At 43.2% G+C, this 19,521-nt stretch overlaps 4 protein-coding genes across 5 annotated transcripts; 1 reads left to right on the top strand and 3 right to left on the bottom strand.

The window, feature by feature from the left end:
* Positions 1–358: 358 nt before the first annotated feature.
* On the top strand, positions 359–8,515 carry mapre3a (microtubule-associated protein, RP/EB family, member 3a). Its single transcript, XM_088310201.1, has 7 exons — positions 359–516; positions 2,093–2,220; positions 3,942–4,087; positions 4,160–4,316; positions 5,589–5,731; positions 5,885–6,037; positions 7,002–8,515. The coding sequence occupies exons 1-7, from the start codon at positions 359–361 to the stop codon at positions 7,068–7,070; spliced, it is 954 nt and encodes a 317-aa protein (XP_088166327.1). The 3' UTR covers positions 7,071–8,515.
* A 239-nt stretch (positions 8,516–8,754) lies between these two features.
* On the bottom strand, positions 8,755–12,846 carry LOC148342650 (uncharacterized). The gene is made up of 10 exons (XM_088306101.1): positions 12,792–12,846; positions 12,175–12,236; positions 10,969–11,148; positions 10,788–10,900; positions 10,505–10,652; positions 10,025–10,120; positions 9,856–9,948; positions 9,605–9,696; positions 9,356–9,536; positions 8,755–9,116 (listed from the first exon to the last, which is right to left on the bottom strand). Exons 1-10 carry the CDS (start codon positions 12,844–12,846, stop codon positions 8,961–8,963), a joined length of 1,176 nt encoding a protein of 391 aa, XP_088162227.1. The 3' UTR covers positions 8,755–8,960.
* Positions 12,234–15,681, bottom strand: LOC148342649 (putative N-acetyltransferase camello). 2 transcript variants are annotated; one of them, XM_088305701.1, is made up of 3 exons: positions 15,597–15,681; positions 14,457–14,745; positions 12,234–13,588 (listed from the first exon to the last, which is right to left on the bottom strand). In XM_088305701.1, the coding sequence occupies exons 1-3, from the start codon at positions 15,627–15,629 to the stop codon at positions 13,191–13,193; spliced, it is 720 nt and encodes a 239-aa protein (XP_088161827.1). In that variant the 5' UTR covers positions 15,630–15,681; the 3' UTR covers positions 12,234–13,190. The 2 variants fall into 2 exon arrangements, with proteins under 2 accessions (XP_088161827.1, XP_088161828.1); XM_088305702.1 differs by lacking the exon at positions 15,597–15,681 and adding an exon at positions 15,299–15,542.
* Positions 15,682–16,439: 758 nt separating this feature from the next.
* On the bottom strand, positions 16,440–19,505 carry nat8 (N-acetyltransferase 8). The gene is made up of 3 exons (XM_088305367.1): positions 19,389–19,505; positions 18,000–18,288; positions 16,440–17,379 (listed from the first exon to the last, which is right to left on the bottom strand). The coding sequence occupies exons 2-3, from the start codon at positions 18,274–18,276 to the stop codon at positions 17,000–17,002; spliced, it is 657 nt and encodes a 218-aa protein (XP_088161493.1). The 5' UTR covers positions 18,277–18,288; positions 19,389–19,505; the 3' UTR covers positions 16,440–16,999.
* Positions 19,506–19,521: the final 16 nt, after the last annotated feature.

The following is a 19,521-nucleotide window of genomic DNA, read 5'->3' as shown; positions in this document are numbered from 1 at the left end:
TCGAGCACCTATCCAGCAGGTTTTAGAGGACTCTTTCCTCCAACATAACTCATTCCGGATCACGCTCGTCATCACGCTTTCTGCAAAGCTCAATGATGAGCTGCTCGATTAAATGAGGTGTGTTGGAGGAGGGAGACATCTAAAACAGGCTGGATGGGGGTTCTCGATGACATCCGCGCTGTAGATGATTGAATCGCTTATCAGCTGCTTGTCATGGAATACAATGGATGTATTTGTCCTCCGAGGTGGAACGGGGGGAGGGTCGGAGGAGATGTGGGGGAAAAAACTCGCATCTCATCATGTGTCCATGGCATAAAGCGGCCAAAGTTCTATTTTTAATCAGCAAACGGTTCAAAGCATGCGTGGAGCCCCGCGCATGCGCAGTGGCGGGCGGAGCGAGCGAGCGGCGAGGAGAGCAGAGGGCGGCCGGAACGCAACCAGGGCACCCAGGCAGGAAGGCGCAGTCCACCGCGGAGGCTTGCAGAGCACCACAACCACGACGACAACAGGAACACCGTGAGTAAATGCCCACCCGCTCGCTTTTGGCTCTTTTTTTCCCCTCATTTGGGAAGGAAAATGATTAGCGTGGAGCGATCGGCGGTGCGGAGGTATGCGCGGCGGCGGTGGCGCAGGCGACGGAGGCCTCGCCGAAAGCTGCTGTCAATCCCTTTTTGTCGAGGCTGCGAGACAAAAACACCCCCCCACCAGCTAGGAATGGAAAACAGACCTCCGCCCTTTTTTTTTTTTTTTGTCTGCCGGGCCTTCGGCGTTTCACACCCCGGATGTTGGTGCAGTCCTCCCCGGCTGACGAGGCCTCGCCGGCGGCTGCTCGAGGGAGGACGGACACCATCATCAATATCCAGAAGAAAAATCAAATGAAATAAATCACACCCTCTTCAATGCGTATGTTCATCTGAAAGGAAGGCACAGTGAAAAAAACCTTCCATGCAGTAATTCACTGTTATATCATGATAGTCATAGAAATGTAACGTTGATTACTATGTAACGCACGAGTACGCGTTTTCCAGTTGATTGCAGCTTACAGGTTCGGCTCATTATATATTATATATTCATTTATATTGCTACTTATATATGTACTGATATACACGTGTAGGGAGAGCGAAGTCGTCTTTGTCTCTTATCTATTACACATGGACAGTTTTGCTGCATTTAATGCTGCTGACTATCGCTGCTGTTTGGATTTACTTTAGCATATACCGTACAGCATCTATGAATTTATGTCAAGTATGGAACAGTGGTTCAAAACTATCATCACCCTTGCTGTAAAGTTGCGAGCCATTTTATGAGGGAGTATCGATACCAGGTGCGGGCAGATCTGACATGGAGTAAGTCCTCCTCGACAGTAGTTGGCGCCACACTGCGGCAATTTGGACACATCGGTGAATCACCTGCACCCGAAAAAAAAGGCTTCATTTACAATGTTTCATCTTAGTGTCAAATGAAACGTTATATCAAAAGTACTTGTGCTATCGGTACTCGGTATCAGTGAGTACTCAAGGAGGGACTACTCATATTGGTATTAGGGTTGTCCCCATACTAAAATATCAAACGCTCTATCGATATCCAGGAAATTAAGTGATACTGGGTGCCATTTTCAATACCACGGGGGGGGAGTACTTTACTTTAAAAGGCATGAAAAATATTTGAGCACAAGTGAGTAACATTTCCTGTAGACATTTTTGTCCGGAAAACAATCTAAAATACGAATACCGGGTCATTCTGCTTTTTTTTTTTTTTCTTTTTGTTTTATTTTTTCTCAATGGCAGTTGCGAGCAAAGTGAGCATAAAGAAGGCTGATGCTGCCAGTTGTGTGATCTCTCACACACACACACATGCTAGGTGTTTTATGTGTAAGCCGCAAGAGGATTAGGAACGCTCCGTGCCACACACGTGTGAATTAGCGACCGAGCTAAAAACTCGCCGTCGCTTCATACGCTCAAGAATCACCACGGCCTTCCCCCGACATCAGCGACGTCGTCACGTCGTGCTAAGGACAAACAACTTTGTGGTATTTTCGTGAATTTGACGCTGCCACGTGACACATTGAACGTCTGCGTGTTTTTTTTTTCAGGTCGGGGATGGCAGTGAATGTGTACGCCACGTCTGTTTCCATTGACAACCTGAGCCGCCATGACATGCTGGCGTGGGTCAACGATTCCTTGCAGCTCACCTACACCAAGATCGAACAGCTGTGCTCAGGTAAGGGCGGCGATGCGGGTGCACCACGGGTGTTCAAACTGCGGCCCGCCAACCATTTTTCAGTGCCTCGCGGCTTCTACTAAAAATAGCAGTTGACATTTTTGGCAGCGGGCAGAGTGAGAAGGGAGCGTGTCGAAACAATTCTTGCCACGAATACTAATAAATTGCTTTATAAACTGTAGAGCAAAGGTCCCCAATCACTGGGCTGTGGCCCGGTACTGGTCCGTTGGCCACTTTGGACCGGGCCGCACGTATGAAGAAAAAAAACAAAACAACTTCCAGTCCTTTTGGTTTATTTATTAAACTATGCTAAAAAATATTTGACTTTGAAAAGTGACAGGCTTCTCTCCGTTACCTCCATCTATGATTGACTCATGGTGCAATGGATCATCTTTGACCCGAGATCCGTACGGCTCGAGCACGGCGCACGATAAGCCCGATAAATGAATGAGGATTTTATTTATTTATTTATATTTTGTCTCTTGTCCCGACGCCGTTCATTTTTCCAGACAGAAATATCAGGAAAGATGCAAAGAGATTCAACTTTAACATAAAGATGAACAAATAAAGACTTTTTACTTTGAAGTTGGCCCTCGTGGTGGCGTAACGGCGTCCTTGACGGCTTGCTTTATCGCGGTTTTAATTGACGTGACATCGTTGCCACCAACATCAACACAACGCCATCCCCAAATTATATTCAGTCGCTAATTTAGAACGCTAACCGACCGCTACTTAAACTCAGTCACTACCAGCCGAGCAAAAAAAAAAAAAAAAAAAACTGGATCTTTGACGTCTTTAGCCGTCCATGGCAGAGTTAATTACGCTAGCATTGTATGACACGACACAAGTCTCCGTCCGGCGTTCGTGCTACTACTGGCTAGCTAGCTGTTAGCATTAGCAACAAGTGACAGATCCCCTTGCCTGTGCGCACAAGTTATGGACTTGTATGAACCGGTCCGCGGCGGATAAAAAGATTAATTATGACCAACATCACAACACAATTTCTCTTCCAATTACTGTGGTGAATTTAAAAAAAAAAAAAAAGAAATGCTTCCTCTACTTTCTGCTTTGTGTCAAGGCCCGATTTCTGAACATATCACATTGTTGATATTTTTTAAAACGGTCAGTTTACGAGACGTTCGCAAACATTTTCAACATTCTCCAAAGGTTTATGGGAGAATGAAAGGATTTTTTCTTTTTCATGAATTATCTTCTTAGGTACAGAAACAATATATGTGAGCCGTATTTTCCGTACTATGAGCCGCTATTTTTTTTCCCTCGATTTTGAACCATGCGACTAAAACAACGCTGCTGCTTTTCTGTGGATTTTTCTTCCACAGGTAGGGGGCGCTCTATAGTTCAGAAAATACGTTAAATAAATTTTGATTTTTTTTGTTCTGTTTTAATGAGCAAAATTGTTGCCGTGTTAAAAGGCACTGTTTTAACAATCTGTTTATGTACCTTTAAGGACATTCACTGTACAAAATTGTTCTGTACATTCAGTAAATAACTAATTATTTTCAACATAGAAAACTGCGGCTTGTATATCCTTTTTTTTTCTGGGGGTGTTTTTTTCCCAAAGAGTTGCGGCGGCTTATATACGGGTGCGCCTTATAGTCCGGAAAATACAGTACTTTGTAACTTCTCACTGCTGCCTTACAACTCCCTCCCTTTGAAATCGGAAGACTTGAAAACCGTCTCCTTTTTGTCGTGTTTTGCAGGGGGGGCGTACTGCCAGTTCATGGATATGTTGTTCCCGGGTTGCATCCTCCTGAAGAAGGTCAAGTTTCAAGCCAAACTGGAGCACGAATTTATACACAACTTCAAAGTTCTCCAAGCAGCCTTCAAAAGGATGAGCGTTGACAAGGTCTCAATAGCATCCTTGTTCTGCTTCACTTTCCCTTTTTTTTTTGCTCATCTCTCGTTTGTGTCTGTGCAGATCATTCCGGTAGAAAAGCTGGTCAAGGGCAAGTTCCAGGACAACTTTGAGTTTGTGCAGTGGTTCAAGAAGTTCTTTGACGCCAACTACGACGGGAAAGAGTACGACCCGATGCTAGCCAGACAGGGGCAGGATGTCCCCCCCGCCCTCAACCCAGGTGATCACATTAGCCACAAACCAAAGAGAACTACAGGTAACCAGAACCGTTTTTTTTTTTGGGGGGGGGGGCATTGCTGCACGGTGACTGCTGAGCTTTGGATGGCGCAAAGGCACTCGGCAATTTTTTTTTTTTTCTGAAGGGATCATTTCAAGCAGCGAATGACCACGGAAAGTCACTTTCACGCTGCTTTTTACCAGAGCCCGTATCGAGCGCCGAGCGTTGCCGAATGCATGGCCCGAATGTTGATTTCCCGTCAGGGTTTGTTGAAGGTCGCAAACGGTCGGCAAATTCTTCGTACATTTAAATTGGAGTTGCGACGAGAGAAACCGCGTGAGACCCAGAGATGCGCGGTCCGTCCCGGGTCTCAGAACCATCCGGCCGGACGGACATTTTGGGGGAGGAAGGGGGGGGGGGGGGGACATATTTAAAAAAAAAAAAGGTTTCAATTAATTGAGGTTGATTTTAGTCGGACGTGTGATGCGTTTGCGGGCAAACGACAAAAATTGCCTGGGAAAGCGCGACGACCAACTGCGCGTATTTACTTGCGTTGGGTAGCATTCTTTGAATTGATGTTTTCCGTGTGGTCCCTGAAGTGCACACGAAGGTGATTGGCTCATGTTACGTGGTGCGTGAACTGTTAAATAATAAAGCAGAACAGTTGGCAGCATGCCGCGCGTGAGATTTGCTCGACTTTGCCAACAGAAAACAAGAAACATTCGGCCCGTTCGTGGAGAAGAAGAATGAGATGAAAAAGTGAAATCAACCTGCTAATATTCTGCCGTTAGCAGACAATTATTAACTCATTGACTGCCATTGACGGCTGAAGACATCAAAAATCTTTTTCTTTCTTTATTTGGCTGGTAGTGAATGAGTTTTAAGAATTAGGACTGAGGCCCGGTGGGCTACCCAGATTGGGACTGAGCGGGGCAAAAAAAAAGCGTCAAGTGCCCAGCATTCAAATAGTTGCCGTGCGTCTCTGCTGCGACCTCGAACGAACCCTGACAAGAAAAACAGCATTCCCACAATCGCTAAAGTGCGACACTCGGAGAGAGAGAGAGAGAGAGAGAGACAGGCTGTGCAGTATTTGAATCTTGCCTGACTTGAATGCTTTTTGCCGGCAATTTTTTGGTCATCGGTCTCGCTGTCTTGGATCCGGTCTCGATACGACGACGAAGGCGGCGCCGTATGCGCGCTTTTTTGTTTTCCGAAGCGCCTTAATCTCCTTTGGAAACGCTGGCCGCGTCTTGACTATGTTCTGACCGCCACCAGGACCGCAGAGGACGTCCCCGACGGTGCCCAAAAACATGCCGACGCCGCAGCGGGTCCAACACAACACCTCGGCCTTGAGGAAGAACTCGAGCCTGTCTCGAAACGGCGGCAGCGACGCGGAGATCACGGAGCTCAATCAACAGGTTTAAGAACGAGAGTTTGATCAAGCATTTCGCACCGGTCGCCATCGATAACGTCCTTTTTGATTTGGCCGAATGAGGTGATGAATGCTTCCAAGTAGCACAATTGAGGTTACATTTTTTTTTTTCTTCTTGTGTGTCTTTCTTCTGGAACAGTTGATGGAGTTGAAGCTGACGGTGGACGGCCTTGAGAAGGAAAGAGACTTTTATTTCAGTAAACTACGCGACATCGAGCTCATCTGCCAGGAGCACGAGAGCGAAAACAACCCGGTGCTCGGCCGGATAATCGATATCCTTTACGCCACAGAGGTATCCTGTCCGTCTGATTCGTCACCGCTTCGATTGTGCCATCGGATAGATTTGGATTAAAAGCGATTACCTGCCAAACGTGTAGCGACACAGCACGGCTCAAATTAGGGTTTGGGTTTTTAAACGACTGAAAGCGTTTCTAAATAGTGTTTCAAACTAGGGTTGAGGTTTCCAATTAGGGTTTCAAAATAGTGTTAGGGTTTCAAACTAGAGTTAGGGTTTTCAACTATTGATAGCATTTCTAAATAGTGTTTCAAATTCAGGTTAGGGTTTCAAAATAGTGTTAGGGTTTCAAATTAGGGTTAGGGTTGTCAACTAGAACTTCTAAATAGTGTTTCGAACTAGGGTTGAGGTTTCCAATTAGGGTTTCAAATTAGGGTTAGGTTTCAAACCACCATTAGGGATTCAAAGTATGGTTTGGGTTTCAAAATAGAGTTAGGGTTTTTAATTAGGGTTTCAAATTCAGGTTAGGGTTTCAAATTAGGGTTAGGGTTTGAAGTATGGTTAGGGTTTTCAACTATTGATAGTGTTTCCAAATAGTGTTTCAAATTCAGGTTAGAGTTTCAAAATAGTGTTAGGGTGTCAAATTAGGGTTACGCTTTCAAACTAGGGTTAGGGTTTCAAAATAGGTTAAGGTTTCCAATTAGGGTCTCAAACTCATCTTAGGCTTTCAAAATAGTGTTTGAGGTTCAAAGTACGGTTTCAAATCAAGGTTAGGGCTTCCCATTGGGGTTTCAAAATAGTGTTAGGGTTTCAAATGAGGGTTAGGGCTTCAAAGTAGGGATAGTTTCAAATTAGGGTTTCAAACTAGGGTCACGACTTTCATTTAGGGTTTCAAATGAAGTGATTTGATTGGAACCAAACCCATATTTTACAGAGACAAAAGAAGAAACAAACTTTTTTTTCCTCATCTTTCTTTTTTTTTTTTTTTTTTTAAATCACCGCTCTCCTTTGTGTGCTCCAGGAGGGCTTTGCGCCACCGGAAGATGAAGAATTAGACGAACAAGCCCACCTGGACCAGGATGAATACTGAACACCTTCCACCTGCTCCGCCTTTTTTTTTTTTATCATCTTTTTCTTTTTTGTTTCAGCTCGTCGTGCGCGCGCTTCCCCGCGAAAGTCACTCGCCACGTCGCCCCGCCCTCACTGTCTCATCGTCCGTCCCGGTCGCACCATCTGATCTTTCTTTCGCCCTCATCCGACCGACACGCGGCCGACGGTACCGTGCGGCTACGCAGCTTTTCGCTCCGCGTGAGCCAAGAAGACGAGAGGTTCTCTCAATAACGACCGCATTTTGGATTTTTGCTCGATACGTTTTTGGGTTTTTTTTTGCCTTGGGTGCGCAGTCTTGCAGCACTTTTTCAAAAAAAAAAAAAAACCTCAAGTGACTTTTGAATGGCGGTTTCTTATTTATTTAATTTAAGTTTTTGGACCAATCTCCTGTCGCAGAAACCTACTGTACAAGAAAAGTTGAGGCCAAGCTTTTTTGCTTTTTTCGAGTACGTCGAACGAGGGGTTGGGGAGGAGGAGGGAGGGGGGGATTTTTCGAAGGATCTGATCCGGAGCGCATCGACTGATTCTTATTTTTGATCAGCCACATATCTGAGCATGAGAATGTTATACATTGACTGTGAACGAGTGAGATTTTGTAAAAAGTATTTCATGTGGAGATTCTGATGTCACACTGTTAAATATGAAATAAGTTTTTTTGTTGTTTTTTTTTTTAAAGCCGGTTATTAGTTCTTATTTTGATCATCAAAATCACGGCCAATCAGGTGGCACATATGATTGCATGTAGAGACCAAATCACAACACAAATAGCGACAGAATTTTTATTTTTTTGTAAAGCAAGTCAGGACGAGACCACGGACGTACAAAATACACGTGACTTCTATCTACAAACTGTCGGGAGAAGTGAAGCCATCGGCGGCCATCTTGTGTTGCCATTGTCGAAGCATGCCCAATTCCAATTTTTTGGGGGGTTTCTTGCTCGCAACGTTTTCACTTTATTTCCAGTCTCCACGACGAAAACAATTGTGGCGTACGCTTGCGCCATCAAGTCTGAGAGAAGCTTGAATGAATTTACGCTCTGCATTTTCTCGACATTCGAGAGGCTGTCGGGATCTGAGCACATGCACTGTTCGGCGGACAGAAAAAAAACGTGAGATGGCTGCCCTTCAGCTCCAGCGAAGACTGGCACTCCCGTGCAGAACTTTCAAAGGATTTCGACCGGCGCGTCATCGGACAATTTTTTTTTTTTGGGGTCACTCGTTTCATCTCAATTTTCTTTTCGGACTACAATTGTCACTTTCGAGTATTTCTGCACACGTCAGGTACTTTGGTACTTTTTCTTCTGCTTGAGTCTGAATCTTGCAACGAATGTCGAGAAGTCGTATTGTTGCCTCCCGTTTTGCAGAATTGCTTCGGAAGTGGACCGCTCTTTTTTTTTGAGTTTTCAATAAATATTTGTGGAATTTATCCTCCGTACAGCTTTTGTAGACAGACCGTCTGTAAGTTGCTGTGTGAAGACCAGAGATCGGCATTCCACCCTCCAAAACCGCCCCCCCCCCAAAAAAAGCATCCATGCATGACGAGGGTGGAGGACCTAAAGTGTCAAATTTAAATAAACATAAATGTTTCAATTTGTTAAATATTTCATTCATGAATGAAATACAAAACTTCATTTTGCAATTGTTTTATTGGACTATACTATAGAAATAAATTTAGAAGACATACAATGGATAAATAAGTGAAGAAATAAAACTTCAAATGTATATACGGCAACATACATCAAGTCATCCAGCTGTGGTTAATGTTTGTTCGTGTGATTAAATAAGAATAAAGTTAGAATACAGTAAAATATGCTCGTTCATGTTTAGACAGTCCGTTGTCGGCGTTGAATGATATCCAAAGTGGCGAGATGTCACTTGTGCCACGTGTGCCTGACCTCGGTCAGCGTCACGTCGCCCGAAACATTCACGTGGGTGATCTCGTCAAGGGCGACTCGGTACCGGTAGGCAAACTGGACGTTGCCGTTGACGGTCACGTGGAAAGAGTCCGCATCGCACCGGATGATCATCTGAACGACAAGACCGCAAGCGGGTGAGCAAAATGGCGGCTGAGAGATTTTCAAACAGTTAAAAGCTTCAATTAGGACAGCCAAGAAAAGAGCGCAAACGTGTTTTGGGTAAGTGAGAACATGCCAACTTGAACCAGGAAGGTTGAAGCCAAGATTCAAACGCTTCCCACAAACAAACATTTACGGTCAGATTATTGTCGGAATGCAGGTGTGTGTCAAATTGAGAGTCGTTCATGTACCTCAAACAACTTGCCGGGTGCAAAAGGGAACGAGTCCAGCTGACGCTCCTCCTTCCAGTTCCACTTATCAGTCACACGGGAGTTGCGCACAAAAACATTCACACGGCCATTCCAGTTGAAGCGAGGGTTCAGATGCAGCGCCACGTGGCTGTAATCCCGAATGACCAGGTTGACATCAAACCTGCAACACAAAAGCAAAAACGTGTTGTCATGGTAACATCCTGATTTGCTGGGGATGTGGCCAAGTACCGTTTTGGGTTCTCATGGACCCGGCCTCTGACGATGAGGCTGCTGCCCACCCTGAGTCCTTCAACCAGCTTCCCAATTTGATTTGCCTGCAACTAGAATGCTGACGATCTTACAATGAGAAATCGGCTGAAAGTGCATGAGTGCCGTCTTCTATGTCACATTACCGCTTTAGTTTGACTGGGTTGAAATGTTTTTAACAATGTTAAGAATGCTTGACAGCATCTGCATTACAATAAAAAAATGCAACACACCCCGACAGCGTTCATAACCAGTAAAGTTGAGCAAGTGACGTCGTCTGCCGAACATGACTGGAGACCGGCCACGGTCACGTTGTCCACTAGTGTCTTGATTAATAAAAAGTCAGGACAACAGTTAGCGTCATGTCATTACGTGACGTTTGTGCCAGAGGCGACCACTCACAGTCACGATCTTTCCCGTGGCGGCCATCTTGGTGACCAGCTCCACCGCCAGTTGGTCAATCTCGTTCAACACTTGAGTGCGGTTTGGCACCACCACCTGAAACCAAAGTTTGATTAGCTTAGCATATTAGCTTAGTGTTTAGCTTAGCATCGGCTATCGCTCGCGATTAGCTTAGCATCGGCTATCGCTCGTGATTCGCTTAGCATCGGCAATCGTTTGTAATTATCTTAGCATCAACAATAATTTGTGATTAGCGGAGTGATTAGCTTAGCATCAACTATCAGATTAATTTATCGGCTATCGTTTGTTATTAGCTTAGCATCGGCTATCGCGAAGTGCGCACATTGTTCAACTCAATGGCAGAATTTTTCAAAACATGGTCTAATTAATTTTTTTAAACCTGACTCATGACGAATGGCAACAATCTTGTTCATTTTATTGGACTGGAAGATTTTTATTATTATTTTACTTGCTACTCACCATGGACTCACGCTTGCAGATGTAGTACGCCACGGTGCTGTCACAGTCGTAGTCGAACCAGAGACCCCCACTTTTGGTCACCATGGCAACACAGTTTGCACCATCCTTGCCCTCGCCATAGTTGTTGGGCTGCTTGTCCCCCCAGTTCCTGATACACAAAAATAAAGCGCCGTTCACTCTTATGACGTCATCTTTTTTGCCCTTTGAAATCTACCTAGCAACAAAGAGGAAGAGCAATCTGACCAATTCTGTTCCATTTGCGTGCTTTCGCACTGCCACTTACGCCAACGAATCATTGAAAAGACTTCCATCAGTCCACTTCCACTGTCCCTCCGTCTCCTCGTCCGTCAGGCCCAGCCAGGCCTTGTCCTGTTTCAATGTTGTCTTCAGCCATTCCTACAAGAAATCACACAACACACAACTAAATAGTCGACGTGGATGAGATGGAGGTGGGATCATGTGACCTTCTCGTCGTCGTCCACAACGCTGGTCAGGTTGCCGTCGTGTGACAAACAGGAGACATTCGCCTCCTTCCATGTCTTGGTGTCTTCGGAGATGTAGTAACACTTGTCGTCGCGCTCCAGCCAGTCTTTCGGACACTCACACTGGCCTGGAAAGAAAACCAGCAAAAACCTTGACCAAAACTAGTACGGAGGACCAAAAATTAAGCGAGTCTTTTTCATAATGTGTGACAGGGCGAGGATCAAAATGTAATAAATGTTATAAATAGTGAAATAAATACTCCACGACACGGTATTCAAAGAGCAAAAACTCGACATGTGTTGTAGTTTCATTGTTGTCCACGTGGAGTCGCTGTTCTCACATGTCCCCTCCGATTTTGAAATATGTAAATAAATGTACACATTTCATAACTTATTCATCCGTCACTATCACGATGGAACGTGAAATGACCCTGGATTTATTTTATTGTCATCGTTTGTGGCTGCTAAAATTGTGACTTCCGTGCCTGGAAGTTCCTTTCATTTCTGTTTTTAATGTTCCAAATCACCTTTGGTCTTGCATTTAAAATAAATAAATGTTTGTGTCGTCTTGTAGTTTTTGCCCTCGTTGATTGTACAAATGAAAAGCTCACCAAATCAAATTCAAGAATTTAAAGCTCTTTCAATTTAATATCCTACACACTATAATACTTAACATTAAAGTAACTTGCCAAATATTACACATCACATGACGTACACGTTAGTTGGGGCTATATGACGCATAAAGGGAATACAAAGATTAAAAGTCCGATTTAAATTGTTATTCAAAATAGTTGTACCTAAAAATAGGCAACTATGCCACCCAAATCCGCAAAATTTTTAACCCAGCTCGCCACAGACGAACATTGTGAAAGGCTTCGCATATTCATTACATTTTTAATTGCTCATCGAACTTTAATTTTCAGCAACCAAAAAAAACGGAAACTCGTGTGTATGATGTAGATTCTAAATAAATGTTGTAAAATCTAACCATGAGCCAGAAGGAGACCCAAGAGGAGGAGGAGGAAGGCTTTGCGTCCACATATCATCTTCAAGTCTCAGGCCAGCGGCCAATGCTTCGTGGACGTCCTGACCAAGTGAGGGTGGGTCTTCTCTTGACTTGTCAAAGAGTCGCAGCGAGGACCAGCTGCACCTTCACTGCAATGTTGGGGCAACGAATGAGCAGCGCACGAAAAGCATCGACGCAAAGGATGACGACGACGACGACGTCGCAAAGGAAGACGAGGGCGTCACTGAAACACACGCTCTTTTATTTAAAGTGTTTGGGAAAAAAATCACACACGCACGCACACGCAGTATATATACGTATATAGAAAGTGATTGCTATATTAGTGCTGTGAAGTGATTACATTTTTTAACTAATCATACAATTGCAATTAATCAAGTTTTTCAACCACTATTTTTTTGGTGAAGCTCGTAACTGATATGCTAAAATTCCAAGCATTTGGAGAATTTTAAACGTTAAAAAAATAATAAGAATATGAAAGCCAAGGGTGGATAATTAATAATGCCGCAGGCCACATGGTAGTTTTGCTTTCCTTCAGAAGGCCGGCATGTTGGAGAACTCAAAAATATTACATACAATACATCAAAAAGATGAACAACTCGTTTTGAAATCAGAGGCCAGGAAAAACTGTTCAAATTTTATAACATTCAATTTAAAGGGGGGTTTGGGACCAAAAATACTTGCAATAACTTTTTTTTTAATGTGAAGAAAAGTTGCACTTTTTTTTTAGGCGAGGAGCATGCAATCAATATATGGTACATAATTTGCTTTGGCGGGCCACATAGAATGGTGGGGCGGGCCAGAGCTTGCCCCTGGGCCTTGAGTTTGACACCCATCATTGGAAAAGATTCATCCGTTCTCAAAAATAATTATCAGTTAATCTGATCATCAATTAGTTGCCAATGAATGCACCTCAAGTCTATACAAAGTAGTCATCTCACAAAGAGGTAATAGAAAGGAACGTGCATTGATTAACATGTTTTGGTCATTTTTCTTCGACCCATGTATAATATGCATTCTTGATTTTCAAAGACATTTTTAGCGAAGAGAAAAAGAGGCCCAACATAGTTAAGAAATGATGGCAGTTGAAGAATCAAAGCACTGTGTGCTGATCACATCTGTTGCAGCACCACCTTCTGGCAACTGCTGAAACTGCACTTTGACAACAAACGTAATCAAGTCACTTTTCCACGTGTTCTTTGCTCACGACCAATCTGTACTCAAAGAGCGTGAAGCTTGTAAACCTGGATCCAATGTCGGGCTCCACAAACTCTCGCACCTTGCGGAACCCCATGGCCTCGTACAGCTTCTGCGCGTCCGTCTGGACCACCGAAGTGATCAGGACCACGGCGGCGTAGCCTCGCTCGCGCGTGAAGTCCACCACCGCCCGGCACAACTTTTTGGCCACTCCCCTGCCGCGGTGGCTGCGCCGCACCGACAGGCGCATCAGCTCCAGGCAGTCGGGAGCGCCGTTCCTGGGCAGGCAGGCCACCGTGCCCACCACGCGGCCTTCGCTTTCGGCCACGAAGAAGCACGAGTCCCGGGCGGCCATGTAGGTCTCGCTGATGTTGTTGAGGTCTGTGGGACAGAGAGTCAACTCAAGTCAATTTCTTCGAGTCACCGTGTCGCTTCCTCCTTTGAGTTTCAGCTTTGGCCACCGGGGGGCAGTATAATACAGTGAACCCTCGTTTATCGCGGGGGATATGTTCCAAAAATATGCCGCGATAGGTGGAATCGGCGAAGTGAGTCATCTTTATTTTCTTAATTTTTTATTAATTTTACAATGCATTTGATATGATGCATTGTGGCTTGTGTGTGTAGATGAGAAGTTGTGGTCCTGCCGTGCCAGTAAGGTCCAATAATATTCATGAAACACTGCCCAAGCTACCGCTAGCAGTCAAAGGGAAATATTATTTACGGGTTAATCAGAAATTAGCATCAAGTTCGGCGAGTTATATTGATTCGAATAACGAATATTCACTCCCATTATTGTCATAACACGTGCAGACAAATACGGAAGCGTGGAACTGTCAAGGTGGAGTAAACATTTTTCCCTGGCAAATATGTTCTAAGGTACTTGCAAATATGTTTGAACATATTTAATATGAACCCTGTGGCATTATGGGAAAAAGTTTTGGGCATTTAGCTTACAAGTACGGTCAAACGTCTTTGCAAGAACATTCAAACATACTCAATTGTTTTAATTAATATTATTTATTTTACCTGGTACTCATTTATTTTCCGGTTGTTTTCTCAAACTATAGTTATAGTAGAGTTTTTAATAAATGCTAACTTTTGAAATTGATGAGTGATGGTATTAATTGATCCTGACATCATTGTGATTATTATTATTTTTCTTTTGGCCTGGAGCATATGCCACAAAATAATCTATTATGAGTTTTATGGCAAAGTTTTGGAGCAAGTGAAAAAGCAACAATTTTGGCACCTGTGCTGCAGCACTTCTGGATGTAGCTGTTGAACCTGCAGACCAGCAGCTGGCGGACGGCGGCCAGCAGCAGCGTGACGGCGAGAACGGGCAGCAGGAAGGACTTGGAGCTGACCAGCAGGGGGCAGAAGGTGCACACGAGGAGCACGTGACTTTGCGGCTGCTTGAGGAAGTGCATGAAGGACGCCGGCACGTGCTCGCTGATGCCCAGCGTGAAGATCTCCCGTACCGTCGAGAAGTCACCGTCGCGGTACTCACGGATCTCCGCGCCGGACATCGTGACGCTCGGCTGCAAAGGGAGAAAAAAATGAGAAACAGATGCTCATGAGCGACATCATTTCTGTAACTAGTTTCAAATTCATCCATGGCTCAACTTCGTTCTTTATGAATATTGAACCGCGGACATGCGGGGGCTAATTTATTTCAATCACACTGTCAAAGCATGTTTGGTATCAGGAGCGACCAAGTTAAATTAGTTTGAAGTAGTTCGAACGACAATAATCCTCTGAGCTCAAATCAGTGCAAAGTCACGTGAGGATCAAATTCCATCGTTTAAACAGAGAAAAAAACGGGCAATAATAATTATTCGCCATATTATTTCACCAATTCGAAAGCATACAATTCTTAAAGACCATATTAACATCCGTCGAGCAATTGCTCGCAAAACTTATTTTTATTAACGTAAAATTACTCGTTCCACTCGCGGATTCTATGGCAGCCAGCTAGCTAGCTAGATAGCTAAAAATAGTTGCTAGCAAACCACAACTAACATTTCATTTAATCCAAGATGATTTTCATTGAATCGAGGATACAAGAATTGAAGAAAAACGACATCGTCGTACCTGTCCGTAAGCAAGAAGCCCGTGATGGTGCAGCACAAATGCAACCAAAAGCGTACAGTTGAGGGCACAAGAAGCTCATCTCGTCGCCTCTATTGCTCTTTGAAAGAGTGACGCAAGTCAGAGTTACACATTAAACATGGGGAAAAACTAAAATCTCAGAGATATTCCTTGACATTAAACGCGTAATCTTGTCTCAAAAGTGTACTGCTTGGAACGACACCCCGCCCGCGGATATGACTAAGATCATATGACATGATATATTTAATGATTTCAGTCTGTGCGTACGTTTTTACCTTACCTCGAATTCGGAACGAAGGGAACCGGAACGCATCTTGGAAACCTCTCGCTCGCGCTGTTTTTGGTAAAAGTGTAATATAGAAATTGTTTGCAGTTTAAATGAAGGTAACATGCGAAATGCTAGAATCTTCTCAAAAATCATATGACTACAAATCATTTTTTTTCACAATGACGCGGTTACATATTTACAATCCGTTAAAACGGGAAACCAACAAACACTTGTCTTCTTGTCACTGTCGTAACAGTATTTTATCAATGTCATAAAAATATCATTTTCTACTTATTGTACGATGTGAATCGTGTTTTTGAGTAACTTCTTAAATATATACATTGTGCTAGTTTTCAATTTGGCTCTCCAAGTCACATTTTTATTTTTACATTTTAACACTTTAGGCATCAGAGTCCCCCCACCCCCGTCAAATTAAATATTTTGTTTTGATATCCCAATTTCAAAGGGTTGTAGCTTGAAAATAGAGATAAGGGCATACTGGAAATAATGTTTCATACATTATTGCTACTTTGGCGCTTAAAGGGTTAAACATTTTCAAGTACCCTTTTTTCTTAACTTGTGTACTTTTTTGAAAACAGTTATGTTTTTTTATGAATTAATTGTATTATTTCTAATTCATGTTTTAATATTTTTTAAATGTAACGAAGTTATACATTTTTAAGAGTCATCAATTTAATTCTCTAAAATTAGTTATAAGGGAAATATTAAAAGTGACATTTTTACAATGACTAATTTATATTTAATCGATTTAAAGGGTGTATCATATCATTAAACACTGGGCTTTATGTCACCATCAGGAGGAGAACAATATCATTAAAAATGGCAAAAAAATTATAAGTCCAGATTTCATTTTCAATGAAGTAGCAGCAATATAATTATCGACCCCAGAAACAATGCACAACTTCTTTAGAGCACTACAAATTTAAAATGTCATAAAATCCTTTTAAATAAATGTCACAATTTAAACAGACAAAATCAATAAAGTTTAAAGGGCACTAACACAGCTTCACAACTCAAATATAGACATATTTTCAGTATTCAAAACAGTCATTTGTATTAAGATATTTTCCTTCAAGTCCGATGTACAGTCACGTCTTCTTTCAGTGAGATCTGAATAAACCTGAGCAAAGCAATATAAAACCTATAAAATGCACATCACACATTTAGTTCACGTTCCTAAAATGACGTTTGAAGGTATGACAGCGTAAATGCAAAAAAAAAAAAAACAAACAAAACAAACAAACAAAAAAAACACTTGTATAATTCGGAACTTTGATATTGAATGACATTTTGAACAAAAAGATGCCCAGTATACACGCGAAATGACGGAAGTTCAAGAATCTGCTTAAGTACCACAAAATGGAATGTCCGGAGCCTCACTTTTCCGCATGGTCTCAGCGCAGATCCAGTCTGTACTCAAAAAGCGTGAAGTTGATGAACTTGGATGCAACGTCGGGCTCCACAAACTCTCGCACCTTGCGGAACCCCATGGCCTCGTACAGCTTCTGCGCGTCCGTCTGGACCACCGAAGTGATCAGGACCACGGCGGCGTAGCCTCGCTCGCGCGTGAAGTCCGCCACCGCCCGGCACAACTTTTTGGCCACGCCCATGCGGCGGTGGCTGCGCCGCACCGACAGGCGCTTCAGCTCCAGGCAGTCGGGAGCGCCGTTCCTGGGCAGGCAGGCCACCGTGCCCACCACGCGGCCTTCGCTTTCGGCCACCCAGAAGTACGAGTCCCGGGCGGCCATGTAGGTCTCGCTGATGTTGTTGAGGTCTGTGAGACAAGGAGGCTCAAGTCAAGTCATTGTGCTGGTTCCATCTTGTAGTGTCCACTTTGGCCACGAGGGGCAGTATAGGACGGTCAAAAAAGTGGAGTCAGTCCCCACTACTCTCAGTGACTCAGGAAGGTGAAAGAATAATGGTCATTTTTTTGCGGTGGATAAAGAATGTATGCCTGCAATGTTACATTATCAGTTTCCAGGCCACCAGGCGCTCACCAGCAAGCCAAACCTCCAGGCCTCGCTCCAGAGCCGAGCACAGTGACCCGCATGAGGGCAAAGGAAACACATCCATGTATATTACTATGCATGCACCACACTGCCCCTCTGAGGCCAATTGGTGCATAACAGGAAGAGTCGGTTATTTTATTTAATGCTCTACATCGCTAAAATTTTTGTGTACAGATTTTTTTTTTTTACTTGCTACTTTCTTTTTTCTGGTTGTTCTTTCACGTTATATTTAAAGTTTCATTTTTGGAGATGAATAAATTTGAAGTTTGGAAATTTGAATAATCATCATTCGATCCGTAATATTTGCCATTCACTGTATTATCATTTTTATGGCATGTTCTGTCAAAAGTGGAAGAAAATAAAACTAAAAAGAACAAGCGTGCACCTGTGCTGCAGCACTTCTCGATGTAGCCGTTGACCCAGTGGACCAGCAGCTGGCGGACGGCGGCCAGCAGCAGCGTGACGGCGAGAATGGGCAGCAGGAAGGACTTGGAGCTCGCCAGCAGGGCGCAGAAGGTGCACATGAGCAGCATCTGACTCTGCGGCTGCTTGAGGAAGTGCATGAAGGACGTCGGCACGTGCTCGCTCATGCCCAGCGAGAAGATCTCCTGCACCGTAGAGCCGTCGCCGTTGCGGTACTCACGGATCTCCACGCCGGACATCGCCACGCTCAGCTGCAGAGGACACACAAAAGTAAAGGAGAGGAGGCAAATGTGACACAGCCCATATGGAAAGCGCTTTGTTACAGCTCCAGCTGTGGTGAAATGCGCTATATAAATAAAGTTGTATTGTATTGTACTCAAGCCTGAACTTTTTAAATTAATAAATCATTCATATGTAAATCTGTGAGCATTAAATTAGTTTTACTTTTTTGTGCTCTTTTATTCAATAATCATCATTGCTAATTATTCATTATTCACATTATTACATGACCATTTTTAATTGTAATATTTGAACACAGATTTTAATAATTTTATTTTTTATTCTATTTTATATTACAATTTTATTTAAATAATTTTGTAACTTTAATAAGATAATATTTTTCGTTGTAACTTCTAGATTTAGTGCAAAAAAATCTAATAAATACATAGCTGTTAACCTAAATTGGTTATTTTTCTTTTAATTCCAAATAATTAATAACAGGCGTTTTAAAGATGGTTAAAGTGATGATTTTCAAACCCTATTCTAGTGTTTGATTTTGAAAAGATGCAATGCCAGTGCACATGTGGTAAAGACGCTCCAAAATTTCCACGAATTAACCAGACTAAACTTAGTTACTCCTTGACAGCAAATATTGTGTTTCAAGCAAGATGTAACACTTCATCGTTTCAGAGATTTTGTGGTACCAGGAGCGTTAATAAAGCAAATCCCAGAAGGGATAATTGCAAAACACGTTTTGGAATCAACTCCGAAATGCCATAGGCACAGGACAAAGACGCTGCGTCTTTGCTTGTCCAACGACAAAAACAAAAACACTCCTCTGACCTCAAATTAGTGTTAAGTCACACGAGGTCACGTGTTTGGACACAAAAGTAATATTATTTAACCTGCATGATATTCCACAAGAGCATTAACAGTCGTAGTGAAATTGCTCGCAAATATTTAACATTAAATGACGCGTTCCACTCGCGGATTAGCAGGCAGCTGGCTAGCTAGCAGCTAGCTTGGAAAAATGCTAAGCAACCACAGCAAACATCTCATCGCATCCGACATGATCACATTGCGGAGGAGTATCAAAAGCGAGAGAGAGAGATGGAAAATGACGCCGGTGTACCTGAAATGCAAATCAATTGCAACTAAAACCGTAAAGTTGAGGGGGGAAAAAATCAAATCACGTCATCGCGTGGCTGCTGATCTGAAGGAATGACGCATTCACCGGATTGAATAAAAATAGGAAAAACAAGAAT

The sequence above is a fragment of the Idiotropiscis lumnitzeri genome, chromosome 1 (assembly GCF_059441095.1).
Source record: "Idiotropiscis lumnitzeri isolate Australia: NSW breed Sydney's pygmy pipehorse chromosome 1, RoL_Ilum_1.0, whole genome shotgun sequence".
NCBI classification, from domain to species: domain Eukaryota; kingdom Metazoa; phylum Chordata; class Actinopteri; order Syngnathiformes; family Syngnathidae; genus Idiotropiscis; species Idiotropiscis lumnitzeri.
Note: the sequence above shows the minus strand (reverse complement) of the source record. Positions and strands in the feature narration are given on the sequence as shown.